Raw genomic sequence first — 17874 nt, 5'->3', positions numbered from 1 at the left:
CCTAAAATCCAAAAGAGGAAATATGGAACAAATCTCAGGAAGGATCTAAAAAAACAAAAAAAAAAAACAGCACACCCTCCTGTCAGCTGATGGCCTTGAACTTGACGGAAAGGTCAGTGTGGAGTGTGTGTGGAGTGTGTGAAGTGTGTGAAGTGTGTTAACGCTGACCCGAGGGGCGTCGGTCGGCGCGTCGCCTTTAAGACGAGCGGGCGGGCGAAACACGAAGGTCACGAGGCACGGGACGTCCCGCCAGCTTCACTCTAACAAAACCACTTTAAAAAAAAAAAAAAAAAAAAAAAAAAAAAAAATCCCCCACTTTTTTCTCTTTTCTCTCTTTTTTTTTTTTTTAAATTCGCCTCTCACTTTGTAATTATTCCAGCCTCAAAAGTCATTAAACGAGCGACTCTCTGCGCTCAGAATCGCAACAAGACAAGAGGCGATTAATTACTTCGCTTTTTTGGCCCGGTCTTCTTCTCCCCCCTTTCTTTTTTTTTTCTTTTTTTTTTTTTTTTCTTGGAGGAGACTTTTTTCCTGCCAATTAGGTGGCATCTATTGCCATCCACTTAATTAGCGGCATTAATGTGATTTCTTTTGCACATAGTCGGGCAATTAGCGGCGCTGATTGAGTTTCATTCGATTAGCCTCCGCAAACCGCTAATTGACGCCCGACGCTGCAGATGCAACGCGCTCGGGAAAACCTGGCTTTTTGGCGCTGGAGGGGGTTTGTGCACGTGTGTGTGTGTGGTGTGTGTGTCTAAATGTGTACGTGTTGATGTGTTAAGTGATGAGTTTTACACTAATTTACTGCATCAGCTGCTCCAATCGCTGACGGAAAAGTGAAATTTGGTGCGTGTGTTTATCCAAAAACTGTGTACTCTGACTGTGGCGGCCCCAGAGGGAATAGAACCCGCAACCCCGGCTGTGCTGGTGCCTTGCTTCACCTTTTAAAGGCGCTGTGGAAGCCGAAACCCCCCCGTCCCACCCGTTGGAAACCCCCCTCTCCCTCCCTCTCTCCTCTGATTGTCGCTTGTTTTCCCGGGTCGATCGGCGGGTGGCAGCCTCGTTTTCATCAATTTGCTTTTATCACTCCATCCCTCCATCCTCCATCCCTTTATCCCTTCATCCATATCTCTGTCTGGATCTGTGTGTGTGTGTTGTGTGTGTGTGTGTGTTGTGTGTGTGTGTGTGTGTGTGTGTGGTGTTTGGTGTGTGTGTCTCTGGCCATCATCAGCGCAGTGCCAGGAAAATTATTCTGATTTTAATTACAATAACAGTAAGGCCTGATTAAATATTGGAGCAGGAGAGAAAATGACTGAGAGAGAAGGAGAAAGAGAGGATGAGAGTGAAAGAGAGACGGTGAGGCTGAGGGAGGGTGACGGAGCGAGGGAGGAGAGGAGGAGGAGACGGAGGAGGAGGAGGGAAGAGGGGGACGGACCGAGAGAGGGCGAGAGACACGGGGAGATAGAGGAGGATAGAGAGACGGAGAGAGGGAACCCGGGGTGTGACAGGAGAGAGACGGAGATGGAGAGAGACAGGGCGAGAAAAAGAGAGAGAGAGAGTGATAGTGTGACAGGAGAGAGACGGGAGGGTGAGGAGGGAAGGAAAGGAAAGGAAGGGAAAGGAAAAGGGGGAGGGAAAGGAAAGGAATAAGGAAAACAGGGAAGGAACAGAGGAAAGGTAAGGAAAGGAAAGGAAAGGAAAGGAAAAGAAAGGAAAGGAAAGGAATGAGGAGAGGAGAGGAATGAAATAAGGAAAACAGGAAAGTAACAGAGGAAACGGAAAGGAGAGGAAAGGAGAGGAAGGAAGGAAACAAGGAAACGTGGAAAAGAAAGGAAGGAAAAGAGGAAAGGAAAGGAAAAGAGAAGAGGAAATGAGGAGAGAAAAGGAGGAAAGGAAAGGAACAGAAGGGAAAGGAAGAAAGCAAAGAAAGTAAAGGAAATAAGGAAAGTTAAGAGGAACAGAGGAAAGGTAAGGAAAGGAAAAGTAGATGTTCACTGGTTTTAAACCCTGCCAATCAAGCTTTTTGAATGGAGTAAACTGATAGAGAGCGAGAGACCAAGAGAGAGAGAGAGAGAGAGAGAGGAGTGAGAGAGAGAGAGAGAGAGAGAGAGAGAGAGGGGAGAGGAAAGGAGGTAAAGATGGCAAAGGAAAGCGGCAGAGAAGGAGAAAACCAAAGAGAGTTACAAAGGAAAGAGGAAAGAAAAAAGAAGACAATGTGTGTGTGTGTGTGTGTGTGAGAGAGAGAGAGAGAGAAGTGGGCGAGCGAGCTGCACTCAGAGTGTGTGTGGTCGTAAAGCAGCGTCGGGGCAGAGAGCCGGGGCAATTAGAGGCGACATTACAGCCTGATACTGACATCATCAACGTCAGCCTGGGCAAACAGATGACGAGCCACCCCTAATTAATACCACCAGAGAGAGTGTGTGTGTGTGTGTGTGTGTGTGTGTGTGTGTGTGTGTGTGAGAGAGAGAGAGAGAGAGAGAGAGAGACAGAGTGTTTAGGACGGTCGTGCCATCCAACATTTTCTGGAATGAGATACCGTGATTACTGAGGGACACACACACACACACACACACACACACACACACACACACACACACACACACACACACACACACAGCAGCCCATTAGCAACCATACTAAACCGAGTTTGTGTCTGTGTGTTTTCAAGTGTTTATCTGCATGCGTGTGCGCGCACGCGTGTTTGTGTGTGTGTGTGTGTGTGTGTGTTTGTGCGAGCACAGCGACACGCAGAGGTCAGGGCGGGTTGCCAGATCAGTGTAGTCTAATAAGCAATCAGGGAGAGGTTTTGTCACGACTGCTGTGTGTGTGTGTGTGTGTGCGTGTGTGTGTGTGTGTGTGTGGCGGAGGGAAGAGGCAGTTAAAAGAAGCAGGAAAACAAACTGCTAGCTTAACGCCGCTCTCCTCTAATGGACTGAGACCCAGAGCTGTGTATGTTTAAGTGTGTGTGTGTGTGTGTGTGCTGAAGTGTGTGTGTAAGTGTGTGTGTGTGTGACTCACATGCAGGCTGGGGTGGTAGGTGAGCAGCCCGTTGTCGCACAGCGTCACGTACTTCTTCTTCCACTCCTTGTTGAGCGACTTGCCGCTCCTCTTCAGCAGCATGCCCTGCGGAGAGCGAGACCACACACACACACACACACACACACACACACACGCACACACACACACACACACACGCACGCACACACACACACACACACACGATTGAGCAAGGCATTCAGAAAAAAACGGTTCAGATGCACGAGGAGGGAAATGTCGGGGGAAAATAGACAAAAAGGAAACTTCGACAACGGCAAAATTCAAATTCACACGATTCTTATTCTGCAAAAACTCAAAATTTAACGAAGAATATTTGTCTCATTTCAAGTCAAAATGTCTTATTTCAAGTCAAAATGTCTCATTTCTAGTCAAAATGTCTCATTTCTAGTCAAAATGTCTCATTTCTAGTCAAAATGTCTTATTTCAAGTCAAAATGTCTCAATTCAAGTCAAAATGTCTTATTTCAAGTCAAAATGTCTCATTTCTAGTCAAAATGTCTCATTTCTAGTAAAATGTCTCATTTCTAGTCAAAATGTCTCATTTCTAGTCAAAATGTCTTATTTCAAGTCAAAATGTCTCAATTCAAGTCAAAATGTCTCATTTCTAGTCAAAATGTCTTATTTCAAGTAAAATGTCTCATTTCTAGTCAAAATGTCTCATTTCTAGTCAAAATGTCTTATTTCAAGTCAAAATGTCTCAATTCAAGTCAAAATGTCTCATTTCTAGTCAAAATGTCTCATTTCTAGTCAAAATGTCTTATTTCAAGTAAAATGTCTCATTTCTAGTCAAAATGTCTCATTTCTAGTCAAAATATCTCATTACACACAGGATCACCTCAGAAGTAACTTGTTTTTAGACAATTTTCACTTGTTTCAAGCTCTAAAAACAAGTGAGTTTTGAGGTTATCATGTCTTATTTTAAGTGTAATGAGATATTTTGACTTAAAATAAGACATTTTGACTTGAAATGAGACATTTTGACTCGAAATAAGACATTTTGACTCGAAATAAGACATTTTGACTTGAAATATGACTAGAAATAAGACATTTTGACTTGAAATAAGACTAGAAATAAGACATTTTGACTTGAAATAAGACATTTTGACTAGAAATAAGACTAGAAATAAGACATTTTGACTAGAAATAAGACATTTTGACTTGAAATAAGACATTTTGACTAGAAATAAGACATTCTGACTTGAAATATGACTAGAAATAAGACATTTTGACGAGAAATAAGACATTTTGACTTGAAATGAGACATTTTGACTAGAAATAAGACATTCTGACTTGAAATATGACTTGAAATAAGACATTCTGACGAGAAATAAGACATTTTGACGAGAAATGAGACATTTTGACTAGAAATAAGACATTTTGACTTGAAATAAGACATTTTGACTTGAAATAAGACAAATATCCTTGGTAAGATTTTGAGTTTTTGCAGTGTTTTGTGAGTCCTGCTGCTTTTTCGATCCTCGTTTTCAGAGGCAGACTCGGCAGCAGGAGATTCTCAAAATATGAGAACGTAGAAATGTCTCCCGAGTCCTTTTGACCCCCTGTAATCCTAAATCTGAGAGCATCCTGCTGTATTGTTTCTGTTTTTGTCGACATCCGACGTCATAACTTTAAGACTCCAGACAGGGTTTTAATAGTGTGCAGTCATTTTTTGGGGGGTTATTCGTCTTGGCATGAACCTGAGGGGGTTTCCTCTTCCCCCGCCTCGTCCTCAACATCAGTAAACAAAGCAAACAAAGCCCCCCCTCCTTTTCAAACCACGCCGTCTATCTTTAACTTTGGATGTCGACGAGCTCCAAAACGCTAATTTGAGCAGCCGCGGTGCTTTCATGGCAGCTCTGGTGAGAAAAGGCCTGTCAAACATGATATGAAATACTTGTTGGATCTGCTGTCACGGCACTGTGGACTCACTCTGCTCTTGCATTTGACGGAAATCGCAAGTGCAAAAGAAGAATTATCGCAAAATCTGAGCACAAACGCTGCACTTGTCCCCACAATTTAAAGGTGAATTATTTCATTTGTTTGTTTGACAGGGACAGGGGCACATTAATGAACATCAGTGTAAAAATACAAGATGCCGGATGCTGATTTACACCCGGAGTGGGGCTTCATAAACGTGGCTTTTACGGGACTGATTGCATCCTGAGAACGTGGAGAACAAACAACATGGAGAATAAATCAGGAGTTTAATCCCTTTTAATCCCTGCCCAAAACAACGTCTCAGCGTCAGAGCCTCGCCATGGAGGGAGCTGGAAGGAGCGGCGAGGGAAAACGGCGGCGGCGGGGGGGAGGGGCGATCAGCAGTTAGTTAATTCTCTCTTTTTTTTTTTTTTTTTTTTACCCCTTTCTCCAGGCCTGTTAACATCCCTGTTTCACACTCGTTCTCTCTCTCTCTCTCACTCTCTCTCTCTCTCCTACGCACATCAGGCGCGGCTGACTGACCGTTTAGGCCGACCGCCCACCCACACTTCATTTTGGCGGGATTCATTAGGCAAAAGAGAGCGAGGGAGGGAGAGAGAGAGAGAGAGAGAGAGAGAGAGAGAGAAGGCCAAAGAGAGGGTGATGTAGACACTGAGAGAGAGAGAGAGAGATCAAAATAAAAGAGAAAGAAGGAACATGGGTGAGAGAGCAAGCAAGAGAGATCAAAAAGGAGAGAGAGAGAGAGAGAGAGAGAGAGAGAGAGAGAGGCGGTGGACGGAGGGGGGATAAAACTGTCCGCTGATTAGCAATTACAGCCGGGCTGCCACGCGTGTCACTTCACTGGACCTCTACAACATTAACACTCCGACAGAGGATATTAATAGAGTCCAGCCGTGAAAGAGGGTGTGTGTGTGTGTGTGTGTGTGTGTGTGCACCACAGAGGAAGAGGAGGGGGTGGTAGGAGGGAGGGGCGAGATGGACAGGAGCGCCTGACGGACAGCAGCCCGCTCCCCGCCGCCCCGACCGCTCAGCTTTCATTAGGGCGGCCGGCTGGCGCTCGGACAGGGGACGGGGGGCCCGGGGTGACCCTCGCCGCGCGTGACGCCGCGCTCGGCGTAATTGGCGGTGACACGACGCCGGGAAGCGCACTTCAGAGTGACAAAGAGGGAGGGGAGACGTAGGGGGGGGACGTGATGAGGGACGATAACAACAACAAAAAAAAAAAAGGAAAGAAAAGAGAAAGGCAGGGAAATGGCGACTTAAGCGTTAGGAGACGTTTTAAAACGAGTTACAAAAAAAACCCCATCATGTTAAAGGTTGATGATCCTGTTTATATCGCAATATATTCCTGCACTGGTGCACTAACTCAGCACTGACTGTCTCAATGGCAAAACAGAATAACTAAAGCAGGGCCTTGACCATCACTTGACCAGGGTTGGCGCTTTTTGAATTTGGGAGACGTATTACGGGTAAAAAATTGAAAAGCATGCTGATTTCCAACAGCTGAGCCTCAAAATCCATTCAGAGTCAAAGCAATTTCTTTTCTTTCCCGTCTGCTTTGATAAACCACATCTGGATTCTTAATATATCAGGATGTAGGGAGCAAGGGATATCACGTAAATACAATTTTCTTTCAAATTTCTCGATAAAGACCTTGTCCTGGTTGTCTTGGCTTGGATTTTCCCTTCTTTTGCCGTAAAAAAAAATAGACTTAGAAGATGAAGACATGTTTTTTTGTGTCCTATTTTTTGAATGAAATCAATTGGCAAGCGTTTAAAAAGTGGCTATCAGTGGTGACTGCTGGTGATCTGTGACCTCTTGAGCTGGTTGCCCAAGATCCAGGAAGCATAAGACACCAATAAAGCGGTACCAAGAGAGCACTTCTGTTTTTTTTAAAGACAGCAGAGTGGGCACCACCAGGTACTTATCGTTTCAAAGGTGAATCCATAACCTTAACAAGGTCTGTTCAACAATATCTAAGTAATAACCTGCAACACTTCACAAAAACTGCTATTGCTAAATGACCAAAACAGCTTATAAAGGGTTTTCTAATGCACTGTATTTTAGCTTAATCTCAATCTTGGGTTCATGAAAGCTCTTCCAAACCCAGTAAGATGAACTGAAGGATGTGCAAATTAAAATTAAGACTAACAAATAATGTGTTTGTAGGAGATTCTGTGGGGTTTTACTGAGAAAAACAGCAGGACAAGGAATTCAGAGGCAGATCTCCTCACATAAGTCGCTAAAAGGACTTTATAAACGTATTACATCCTGCTTAATGTGTTAAAATAGAAAAACACCCCTAAAATCATGACTGTTTTTCCGCTGTTTCTGAAAAGTTCTGTGGATAAAGAACAAGATCCTGGAGGTCTTGACTTTTTTATAGTATTTCAAGGCAATATTAAGGCAAATAGGGAACCCTATGTGCCAAGTTCTGGAGTGATCTGCAAATCATGGCTCTTACTTTTCAAGCACAAGCAACAGTTTGTTTGTTTGTTTGGGATAAGAAAGATGAAGAGTGAACAAAGCAAAAAAAAAAAAAAAAAAGTAAACTAAAACTTCACTAAGAGAAAATCCAGGGAGGAAACCCACTCTGCTTGATTGACTGACGAATGGAAAATCGGATCTCGCAGATTGTTCCTTTAAAAAAAAAAAAAAAAAACAGCATCACTTTAAAGACATGTGTCGCCTGGTTCAGGGTTTGGCGGAGACGTTCAAACCCGGCGGTGTCGTGAAGCCGGTAATTTAAGCTCGTCTCGGGAGGAAGTGAGATCAAGCGGCGTGCGGCGGGAACAACAGGGGTTCCCCCCGCCGCGCCGTGCCGCCAAACGAGACTTGACGAGCTTCCTGATGCTCTGAAGTGAAAGCTGCCGGCAGCCGCGCAGCTGTCAGGCCGGCTCGTCATCCATTACCGGCCGTTAGCGAGCGGACGCCAACATGTTTCCAGGCGTTCTGCGTGACGGCGAGAGAGGAGGGGAGGAGGAGGAGGAGGAGAGGGGAGTGACAGAGAGCGAGCGAGTGCGAGTGCCAATAAGCGTTTGCATCACGGCCGCGCTCCATTAACGAATTTCAGGTCAGCCGATCAATACTCCCAGGAGTTTATCAATTTATCGAACAGCCCATTCCACTGATGAATATGCGAAGCTGTGCCTTGTTACTGTCCCGCAAATAAACTCAATCCTTCAGACCGACCTCAACAGCTAATGGAAACTCTTCTGATGGTAGAAAAGGACTTTTTAATTTTTAGGAAATCATTTATAAAGTCAGACTTCGTAAGATTGTGCACCCGTCGGGTCCAAAGCCAAGGAAAGTGCACTAAAAATACAAAAACACCATAACTAGCAAACTAAATAACTCGCACAAGCATTTAAACACAAAAATCTGACTCTGATTCAGCATCACTGAACCTCTTAAGTTTAAATAGATCACTTAAACAATTCTAAATATATTTTTTTGAATTTTTTCTTAATTTTCTGGTATTTGTTTGCTAATTTTCTTGTACATTTTTAAAACTTAAAGTTGTAAAAAAAAAAAAAAAAGAATTTTTTAATTACATTCTGTTTTTTTTCCCTAAGTTTTTACTTCTGGTAATTTTATGTATTTTTTTTTTTTTTTTTTTTTTTTTTTTACTAATGTTCTGGGTTTTTTTTCCTCCTAATTTGCTAACTTGCCTTTTTCTCATATTTTTTTTTAAAGAAATCAAGTGAATTTGCTCAGGTTTCAAAAGGGTAAATTCACTCGACGTTGCTACGCCACACAAAAATATGCACCAATGATTATTTTAGCATGAGGTTTTAATCTCTCCACTTTGAATTATTTGACAAATATGACACCCAGACGATTCCATAAATAACACAAACTAAAACATCTTTTCATATCAGGGTTTTGAGGTAAAATCACTTCATTGAGAGTCAACCTGGGGGATCTGGGGCATGAAGAAGTTTGAAAACCCCCTGCTCTAAGCCGTTACACTAGAAAATTGTCCAAAGGGGGGAAAAAGCACTTGTATTAGGAAGGCACGAGATTAAAACTCAAGTAGACAAAAGACAAAATGACAAGATGAGGGAACGAGAAACAAGGATTCAGGAAAGACGGCTGAGCGGCCGGCTTGATGCATCTCCGCCACTGCAGGCCGGGACGGAGCAAAACTGAGGGGTGAGCCAATATTTCTTACGAGCGCACATCCAAACCCGGTATTTGGGGAGGGAGACGCCGGCAAATTAATTTTGGCCATCCATCGCCGGGATGACAAGCGATCAGTTTGCGCGAGGGGAAGGCTAATTGAACGCCGCGTCGAAATCCTCCTGATGGGTAATATCTTTCATTATTCACCTCCCTGGGCTCCGTGACACACACGTCGCCTCTTATTTTACCTCCAGGGGGGTGGGGCCGTGACAGCTCACAAGGTCTCCACATGGGAAAATAAATGGGGGGAGATAAATACATCCCCAGATATACTCTCTCCTCCGCTGCCGAGGCACTTCCCCGCCCCGGTGAAGTATTGTGGGGTAGTGCTTAGCAAAAGGTCGCTAGCTTGGGGGCCGAGGAGATGAAGTCATTCGTTAGGCAACCGAAAACGTCCAAGGACATTACGGGGCTTCACAGCTGAGGGTTCTCCTTTTAAGAACACAATGGAGAAGCTGGGCAACGCGATTGAGGAACCGGAAAAACAACAGGAAAACAAGAGCGTCCTGTTGGGAAATGAATGGGCGGCCAAACAGAACTGTTGAAATAAGTAAAACCGGCGGACACACTCTCTCTTCCCGTGCACTGAGACACTTCCCCGCCCCGGTAAAGTATTGTGGCGCAGTGCTTAGGAAAAGGTCGCTAGCTTGGGGGGCCGAAGAGATGAAGTCATTCGTTAAGACGACGCGACGGAAACTGTTCTGGGGCATCGCTGAGCTTTTACACCTGAGGGTTTCCTGATTAAAGACCACAATACACACTCGGGCGGCGTCTAATTTATAAAAAAGGGACGTTACACTGAGCCACAGACGTGAAGAAGGAGAGCGATATTCTCCCGTCAATCGATGCGAAATAACTTCCAAAAAATGTCGTCTTACAAAGTCGTGTTTGATTGTACAGAATATGATATTTAATTTGTTGCATCTGTCCGTCTCCAGACCACATTTCATTTAAGAGGATAAAAAAAGAGTTCAAACTGTGTTTAGAGGACCATACCAGTGATTTTAGATGTTTTGGCCAATTTACTACATTTTGCAAATCATGCAGGGGAACTAAAGATTTACAACATATCATCAAGATCCCTCCATTGTCTAATTTGAATTTTGGGTCGAAACAACTGATTATTGGCTGTGTAAAGCAAACGATTCCACTGGGACTATTTTCCCTGGCGGAGGGAGTGTTTCACTCAACAGTGCTGCTGCTTTTAGGAAAACTAATGTGGAGGACTTTATTCTAGCGGTGTGAAGAAAGTCTGAAGTGTCTGAAAGATCATTTTCATATCGTAGTGGAATGAACGGAAACCAACGGCTGAACCGCACCAGTGATTTTGAATGTTTGGCCTATTTACCACAAAATATCCACAGTAAACAATGCAACAAACCACTGAAGATTTCCCAACATATCATCAAAATCCCTTCATTTTCAAATTAGAATTTTTGCTTGAAACAGCCACCTTCATTTTCAAATAATAGTGGAATGAATGGAAACCAAAGGCTGGTTAAAAGGTTTGAAAAATGATATCGGAGTTCTAAAATGAAGCTGTTTACTTTGTAGTTTATACATTTTGTGGATATTATGGTAAACATGCAAAATCACTGGTATGGTCCTTTAAATTCTGAACGTCTAACAGCAAAATTTAAAAAACTAAGGAAAAAAATTGCTCTCCAAAGCAGCAGTGATGCAGCTGTAAACAAACCCTCCTACCAAAGAAACTTCTTCTGAGGTGCATTTACTCCGGGAGGCTGCCCGTCTATCGATACAGCCTAATCTACTCTTTAATCACTCAATCACCCCCCTATTTTCCCCAGACAATGGACTCTCCCCGGCCCTCTTCAAAGGACTGACAGTGGCCCATTGAGCAGATACAGGGGAGGCGCTATCTCCAGGAAGAGGTGGACAAAACCTCCACGGAGCAGAATGATCTCGACGGGGCCAAGGCCCTTTTGTTCTTGCTCGTCCCCGGAGAGCAGGGGGCCAAATTAGAGGTGTCACCCTCCGCTCGCGGCCCGTGAGGTGAGCCGACAGCGAGTGGGAGGGACGGCGCTGCAGCCTGAATGAGCGCCGGATGCTCCCCTCTATCGCCGCGGCCATCTGATCCGGCCTGAGGAGCGATCGCGGGTCATCCATCATCCTCCCAGACAGGGTAGCGTTGTGTGTTTTGTGGGTGTGTGTCGAGGCGGCGGGTGAAGATTGCGGTCGGGCTTGTGAGACGTTGATCTCCCTAATCAGGGGATGTGGCGTGGCTGCTCGGAGAGGACAAAAACCAAGAGGGGAAAAAGGGGGAATGAGATTGTTGCCCTGTGACACCCACCAGGATAAACATCACCAGGGCGGGAAATTACCACAAGACAAGCGCTAGTTGGTCTTTCGCCTGCGATTGGCCTGTTTGTTTATGTCACCGGCCACACCGGCAGGCAAACAATTTCTTAAAGGATCATTTCAGGGTCCATCATGACCTCAGAGGAAGTTCTTTAACCCTTTATAGGGCACTCATTGAAATACTTTGAAATTCAAAAAAACAACCCTAGACTGTTATTAGAGAACATGACAGGACTTTATTACTTCTATCAAATTTTTCTAAAATTTTCATTTTGTAACAGAAAATCAAGGCCAATGAGATTGGTCAAATGCCAAAATCATGTGACCTGGGATGTCGAGCGATCTTTGCTGATTGGCCGGGTGAAGACCAAATGATTATTGAACTAACTGAGACAGGGGATGGGCCTGATATGTAAAATTTCTGAAATTACCAAAAATAGTCACTTGCTCTATAAAGGGTTAAGCGGTAACTGCCACCAGTGAAGCCCAAGAAAAGCATAAAGAAGGAAGGGACAATACGCCATTGGCCCAAATTGGAAAAATTGGGCGCAGTTGTCATTGTTTTGATTGTTTAGCATGATAGCGCCGCAACCAGGTGCTGGAATTATGAGTAATTTGTCTGTTTAGGTTATTTTCCTCTGCTGTTTAAATTGTTCATGTTTCTATTTTTTATATATTTCTTGTTTATAGTGTTTATCTTGCTTGCTGCTATTTATCGTCTGTTGATACTGTAAATTTCTTTCTAAATTTGCACATTGCCCACATCTATGCACACTGCCTACATCCATGCACACGTTTTTTTGCACATTGTGTACTTCGATCTCTAGTGTCATATTTTATTCTTTATTTTTTTAATCTTGTAATCTGTGGATACTGCTGAAAACTGTGAATTTCCTTCGGGACAAATAAAGTATCTATCTATCTATCTATCAATCTATCTATCTATCTATCTGTTTCTAACAAGCTCAAATGGGGTTGTGCATTTTAAACTAGCATGTGGATAACATTAGCATTGTTTGGCTAGAGCTGGGCTTAACGCTTGGCTTTATCTATGTCCTGTCAGAGCTCAGACAGCAAAGGGTACAGTGGTTTATACAGAGATTTTCCATGTGTGTCGCATTGACTTCAGCGTTAGTGTCACTAAAGTCTGGCATGAGTGCAAATTTGGAAAGCTGTCGCCACGACTCGGTGTTCCCTTCCGTCTTTATACGTTCCTTGGTGAAGTCTAGGAACCGATCACTGAGTAAATATGTTCCTTACCCTGACAAACCACTGAAGATTTCCCAACATATCATCAAAATCCCTTCATTTTCAAATTTGAATTTTTGGTTGAAACAGCTCATTTTTAATTTTCAAATCATAGTGGAATGAATGGAAACCAAAGGCTTTGTAGTATATACATTTTGTGGATATTATGGTAAACATGCAAAATCACTGGTATGGTCCTTTAAATACAGACTCGTTGTTCCCTTCCGTCGTCATATGTTCCTTGGTGAAGTCTAGGAACTGAATGCGATGCCGCAAAAACACACGAAAATGAACGTAGCATCAACACACACACACACACACACCGACAGACAGACCGACACAAGCATCCGTCACCGTCTCAATGACAAGGTCGCCGTTGATGAGGCAAGGACAGGGAAGGGCAGGCCCAGGGGAGCAGGACGTACACCAGATCAAATAAAACACCAAAGAAGAAGGAGGAGGTGGGGGGGCTGAAGAGGCGCCCCCCTCTGCCACTGATTTATCTGATAAGAGTTCTGGGTAATTAATTAGAAACTCAATTATCCAAACCTTACTTCAGCAGTCTCAATTCATTAGCGGATAAAAAACCTCGCCCCTCGCGCGGCGCTGACAATAAGAGAGGGCGGATGGCGAGGATGTGCAGGCAAACAGGCTCCGACTCTCCTCTGTGAAAGAGCCTTAGGTCAGCGCTGATTGCTTTTGTCCGGCTTATCAACAGACAAGCGGGCGCAACACACACTGAAACACACACACACACACACACACACACAACGTAAAACAACAAAGCAACCACGGGGACACTTCCAGCGTGCTTGGAGCAACACCCCTGCGCCAAACAAAAACTCCAGCGCTCCGTGGAGACCGCCACGGCGAGATGTAATGAGCACAATCTAAAAATGCTCTTTGATTGACGCCTGTGTTCCTTGTTTTAATTATTTCTCAAACTAAAAAGGGAAAGATACCCCCCCGCCGCCCCCCCCGACACATCCTCCACCCCCATCCACCCCCCCCGAAAAATCTAATTTCCAGGGGTTAGTGTGCATGACAAAAATGTCATCATGGCCAAAATGGCTCCGAGCGGTGACAACCTTTCCCAGGGAAATGATATTTTTCCAATCCGGCGGAAGGCGGATCGTGTCACCCTCGTTAAAGGCTTGATAGCAGGTCTTTAATATTCACCGTCTTAATTAGGGCCGCAGTTAATTTCATTAAATTCTTTGGCTGCTAAATGAAGCAGATTATGAGACATCTTTTATTGCGAAGCGTGAAATTACAGCCTGCCCGCTGCCAATGGCGGGGCGAAACTAATGAATTACAGGGTAAATAACACCCGAATTAACCATCCAATTTAACTCCTTACAAAGCGCCCGGCGCCGAGGGGGGACGAGTAGACTTGTCAAAACCACCCAGCCCCGCGCTCGTCTGCAACCCCACGAGAGGCAATTACAAGCACGACACTAATCAGCTCCTCACAAAAGAACCCGTCCAAAGCCTTGAGATAGTTTCCGGATCGGGCCGAGCGACGCGACGCCGTTTGAACCGCGGGACAAGACAAAGCGGGCAAAGTAATTGTCCCATTTACAGTGAGAGGTCGTGCGGTTGGAGGTCAGCGGTAATACATGCCGTTTCCCGGGAGTCTCTACCCGGAAGCATCTCGCCGAGCTGCGACTGCAGAGGATTCAAACACAAGAACAGAACCGAGAGCTCTTCCCGCTGACCCGCACTCCATGAAACTGACTCTTCCTTGCTTGATTTGAGGTATTTCCTGTTGAAACAGGAAGTGAGGGCCTGATAAAGTGCAGGGAAGGATCATTCACAAGTGCAAACCAGAACCCTGACCCTAACTCGACAGTTTGGGAGAGAGACACAGTCTAATTAGACGGGATAAGGTGGATGAAAGAGGATGTTTTAAGATTTCTGAAGGTTTTATTGGTCGAAATTTTAATTTACACCCACGAGTGCAGGATGAGGATGTCCCCATTTTAGAAAAGTCATGTGAGGCGATTTCATGGGGACTTTAAATGCAGAGCATTACTGGCTTTCAGGGGTCAAAGTAACTAATTACTTTTACTAAATCACTGTAATTAAGTAGCTTTTTTGTGTAGCTGAGTAATTTTTCTGCTGAAGTGTTGTACTTCACTACCTTTTGAATCACATTCTACACTCCCTCTGCAGGCATCAGTAACTAAACCTTCATAAATAGTCGGTTATCACAGAGTAGAAGAGTAATAATCTGTCTTTATTCTATTTTTTATTTATTTTTATTTTTATTTATCCTTTATTTAACCAGATAAAACTCATAGAGATAAAATGCAATCTCTTTTTCAAGAGTGACCTGGCCACTTGGTGCACTTTTTTAATTTCCAAATTTCCAGTTAAAAGAATCTAGTTCTCACATTTTTAGACTTTCGCTGGTAAAAATCAAAGTCAGATCAGTTGTTGTTTCTAAAAAGTAACTCAGTAATTTTACTTCTACTGATATATTAAAAAAAATGAGCAAAGTAACAATTTTTCTACCTGAGTATCAATTTCTAGTCCTCTCGAAATGGCATTTGCACTTTTTGGTTCAACTTTTGCCAACACACCAGTGCTCATCAGTTTTATTAAAAAAAAAAAAAAAAGAAAGAAAGAAAGTGACCAATCACAAAAGAGAAGGGGCGGGATAAAACGCTGGAAAACGAACGGTCAAAAACCGAGGAGGAGAGTTTAAACACAGCGGCGTCTGATCCTCCACAGCTTCGTGATTTAGGATCAAAACGCCGCCATAATCCAGAACCCAAAAAAAAAAAGAAAAAAATAGAAAAAAAAAGACCCCGGGGGGAGAAATGGTTCAGTTCCAGCAGCAACACGGCAGCCAGCTGTGCGGATTGATCAAACCTACCGCTGGCAAGTCGCTGGCTGCCACGTCTCGTGTTGGAAACGCTGTCCTTCTCACGAGCAGCAGCGCCTGTGTGTGTGTGTGTGTGTGTGTGTGTGTGTGTGTGTGTGTGTGTGTGTGCACGGTCCCTAAGTCGACTCTTTAGGGCGGCGGGAGGTGCAGCAGGACCGAAACCATCTCCCCCTAATGAGGCCGTTAATAAACTTCTAATCTGAATCTCGAGCGTCAATTACCGCTTTAACCCCTCCGACGCTTTGAAACCCTCCTGAGTGGGGTTCTGCGATCGCGAGGCCACCGGTTTGAATCCCCAAACCATCTGGGAAAATCCGGCGGGGGAAACTGAATATATGAACGCGTCCCACTCTCATTAACTATCGCTTAAGTGGCCTTGAGCGGTAGAGGTGCTTCACCCCCGAAATTGCACCAGAGGAGCGGCTGCGGCGGCGGGAATGTTGGGAAAACCGTACGGATGCGAGGCGTGCCGTTTACTTTTTTCCCCCGGACAAATAAAGATTTAGGAAAATAAAATCAAAAAAAAAAAAATCCCCAGTCTCAGCCGTGTTCCCAGCAGACAGGCGGCTGCGGCTGAGGAAATTAATTTGTTAGATTGCGGGTTTCAAAGTGCCGTGGTCAGGCGCTTGACAGAGACATGTGCGAGCGGCTCTCTCTCCGGTAATTATCGGCTAATTAGCGGCGCGGAGCAGATGTCGGAGGAGCCCTGCGCCGTCGACAGCCTCTGTAAACAAAGCTGGCCGCATCCACTCACTTCAAGGAAAACAGGGAAAAAAAATTCTTGAAACCAGTCGGCTACATGCACAACCGGCGTCGACTGTGATTTTGTGCTGCAGTGGTGCACCATGGGGGGGCATTCAAGCTTCCACGGCACAGCTGTCCCTGTTTTGGTCCCACTGCCTCTCGGATAATTTATTACGGCGAGCCTGAAGACCGGTGTTTTCAGAGGGAAATTTGGCTGGATTGTACTGCTGTGGTGATGCAACCCTTTTTCTCCAGCAGCACAAAACAAAAGTGGAAAAAAAAAAACAGAAAAGCAAGTCTGCAAAAACACCTGACCTTTAGCTGAACTTTTGATTTGATTTCCACAAATTTTCCTTTTCGTAATTCATTGCTATAAACCTCAGTTTGCTGACAGGATCTGAAAATCTTTGGACTCGGAGGTGGTGGCTGGAAACTTGGACCCACAGCCGCTGATTATTTTTCAAGAAACGAATTTGTGAAATGATTCTGGAGCTAACAGTTTTGGGGGAAAATTTTTGAGAAGAGGATGCTTGTTCAATTTCAAATGTTTTCATCACCTGGAAATGATGAAAATCCACTTTCATGACTAATCTAGATGAGGGACCCCACTATTAAAATACATACTATGAGGGGCTTTGGTGCGACTTGTTGTTATTTAAATGCCCTAAATGAATTTTTTTTACACATTATTCTACTTTTATACCATTCTCACGTCAATGTAAAAGGCCCATTTTGTAGCTCACAACAATAAGTACCAGTTCACACATCATTTTAGGCTGTTACACAATCAATTTGTTCACATTTTCTTTCGGTAGCGATCAGCTTCAACTCTACAGATCTACTGGATCTCCTGTTGCAAGCTCAACTTTTTAAAAAGATCCCAAAATAAAATGACGACTGAAAAATCAAATTCAGAGGCTCTTTTATGGAAATTTTCTTCTGTTCTTCTGTATTTCTGCTGTTCATGCATTTTTTTTTTTGCACCATTCTCCATTTGAACCGGATCATTTCGTTGTTGTTTTGTCGTAGCAGCTGTGTGTCGTGTGTTAACCTGCTTTGGCATCTCGATTTCACTTCGCTCGCTCCGTTTTATGAGCCACACGGAGGTTTTCGCCGCCTCACCCTCGCCGTGTTTTATCATTTCGTACCTGCGGATGCGTAAGCCGAACCCCCCCGGGCCCCCACGCCGCTGTGCCCCCCCCACACCCCTCCCTGGAGAACAGGACGTCTAAACGCTCATCAGCGCGGCGGCGGCGGCCGTGAGGGCGGCGTCGCTCGGAGGGGGATTACGACAGCGCAGCGTGAGTGGCTTCGTGACACATCTGACCTTATCCCGCCCACACACACGCTCATGCAGCCATTATGGGCCCGGATATGTGTGTGTGTGTGTGTGTGTTGGATATACTGTATGATGTGTGTGTGTGTACGGCACATGTGTCCTTGTGTGTGTGTGTGTCTTGGACGATGTTTTCCTGCGTGCATATGGCGTGTGTT

The 17874-nt window shown here is 44.5% G+C and overlaps 1 protein-coding gene across 1 annotated transcript in view; it reads right to left on the bottom strand.

Moving 5' to 3' along the window:
- Positions 1-17874, bottom strand: part of agap1 (ArfGAP with GTPase domain, ankyrin repeat and PH domain 1) — a 263894-nt gene that overhangs the window by 69438 nt on the left and 176582 nt on the right. The window contains exon 10 of the mRNA XM_030072935.1: positions 3019-3123. Coding sequence (XP_029928795.1) covers positions 3019-3123 — 105 coding nt within the window. The remainder of the gene's footprint in view (positions 1-3018; positions 3124-17874) is intronic.

Source organism: Myripristis murdjan, chromosome 2 (genome assembly GCF_902150065.1).
Source record: "Myripristis murdjan chromosome 2, fMyrMur1.1, whole genome shotgun sequence".
Taxonomy (NCBI): domain Eukaryota; kingdom Metazoa; phylum Chordata; class Actinopteri; order Holocentriformes; family Holocentridae; genus Myripristis; species Myripristis murdjan.
This window is presented reverse-complemented; position numbering and strand designations above follow the sequence as displayed.